Genomic DNA, 976 nt, shown 5'->3' with positions numbered 1-976 from the left:
CGATGCATCAACATATCCAAATCTTTCTAGCTCTTACCGTCATCTTCAACTTCCCAGGTGTGTTTAGACGACCACCTGGCTATGCCGAAGAAGCGCTGCCTCGTGTATTCCTTCGGCGCCGGTGATGACATTAGTTTTGAGGACGCCATGATTCAGTTTTCGGGTTGTGAGCTTCATTTGTTCGACCCGACCGTGAACGCCTCGGATTTACTGGTAAGTTTGGGGCGCAGTTGTTTTATTTGAGGGTGAGTTGGAAGCAACTATTTTATTTTGTGGTAAGTATCGGGGGGCAGTTGTTTTATTTCATGGTAAGTCTGGGGCACAGTTTATTTATTTTATGGTGAGTTTGGGGCGCAGTTATTCTATTTTACGGTTAGTTGGGCACAGTAATTTTATAAGTTAGGTGCAATTACTTTATTTTATGGTAAGTTTGGGGCACAGTCATTTTATTTTATGATGTGTTTGAGTGCATTTTTGAAAATTCTAACTCCCGGCTTTCCCTCTGTCCCGGAGACGCCCCCGAAAAAGCGCCCGATTTGAGAGCCAGCCTCGGAACATTGAGCAGGAGGTGGGCGCAACTTTTTCGCTTCTGAGCTCAATAACGGAACGCGTTAGGGTAAGCTCCTACGGAATGCGATAAGGAAGCTCATTGTTCCTTCAATGCTTACTCAGGGTGTCCCATCAAAGCTTACTCAGGGTGTCCCATCAAAGCTTACTCAGGGTGTCCCATCAAAGCTTACGCAGGGACTTCCTTCGAAGCTTACTCATTGCGTTCCGTCAGAACTTGCCGTCATTGAGCGCAGAGGTGAAAATACCACCTCCTGTGCAGCTCTCCTTCGTTCCCTGCCGCTGGTCGACTCGTTTAACAAAGTTGCAGAAATCGCGCGTGCAATTGCAGATGTCACAGTTCTCGCTTTTCGCCTGTTACTTGCTTTGGAGAACAATACCGGATGCTTTTTTTTGTACATATTTCGTT

The 976-nt window shown here is 46.3% G+C and overlaps 1 protein-coding gene across 1 annotated transcript in view; it reads left to right on the top strand.

Moving 5' to 3' along the window:
* The window catches only part of LOC119585348 (methyltransferase-like protein 24), a 7098-nt gene that overhangs the window by 1791 nt on the left and 4331 nt on the right, over positions 1 to 976 (top strand). Inside the window, exon 3 of the mRNA XM_037934019.1 lies at positions 58 to 213. Coding sequence (XP_037789947.1) covers positions 58 to 213 — 156 coding nt within the window. The remainder of the gene's footprint in view (positions 1 to 57; positions 214 to 976) is intronic.

This window comes from Penaeus monodon, chromosome 19 (genome assembly GCF_015228065.2).
Source record: "Penaeus monodon isolate SGIC_2016 chromosome 19, NSTDA_Pmon_1, whole genome shotgun sequence".
Lineage (NCBI taxonomy): Eukaryota > Metazoa > Arthropoda > Malacostraca > Decapoda > Penaeidae > Penaeus > Penaeus monodon.
This window is presented reverse-complemented; position numbering and strand designations above follow the sequence as displayed.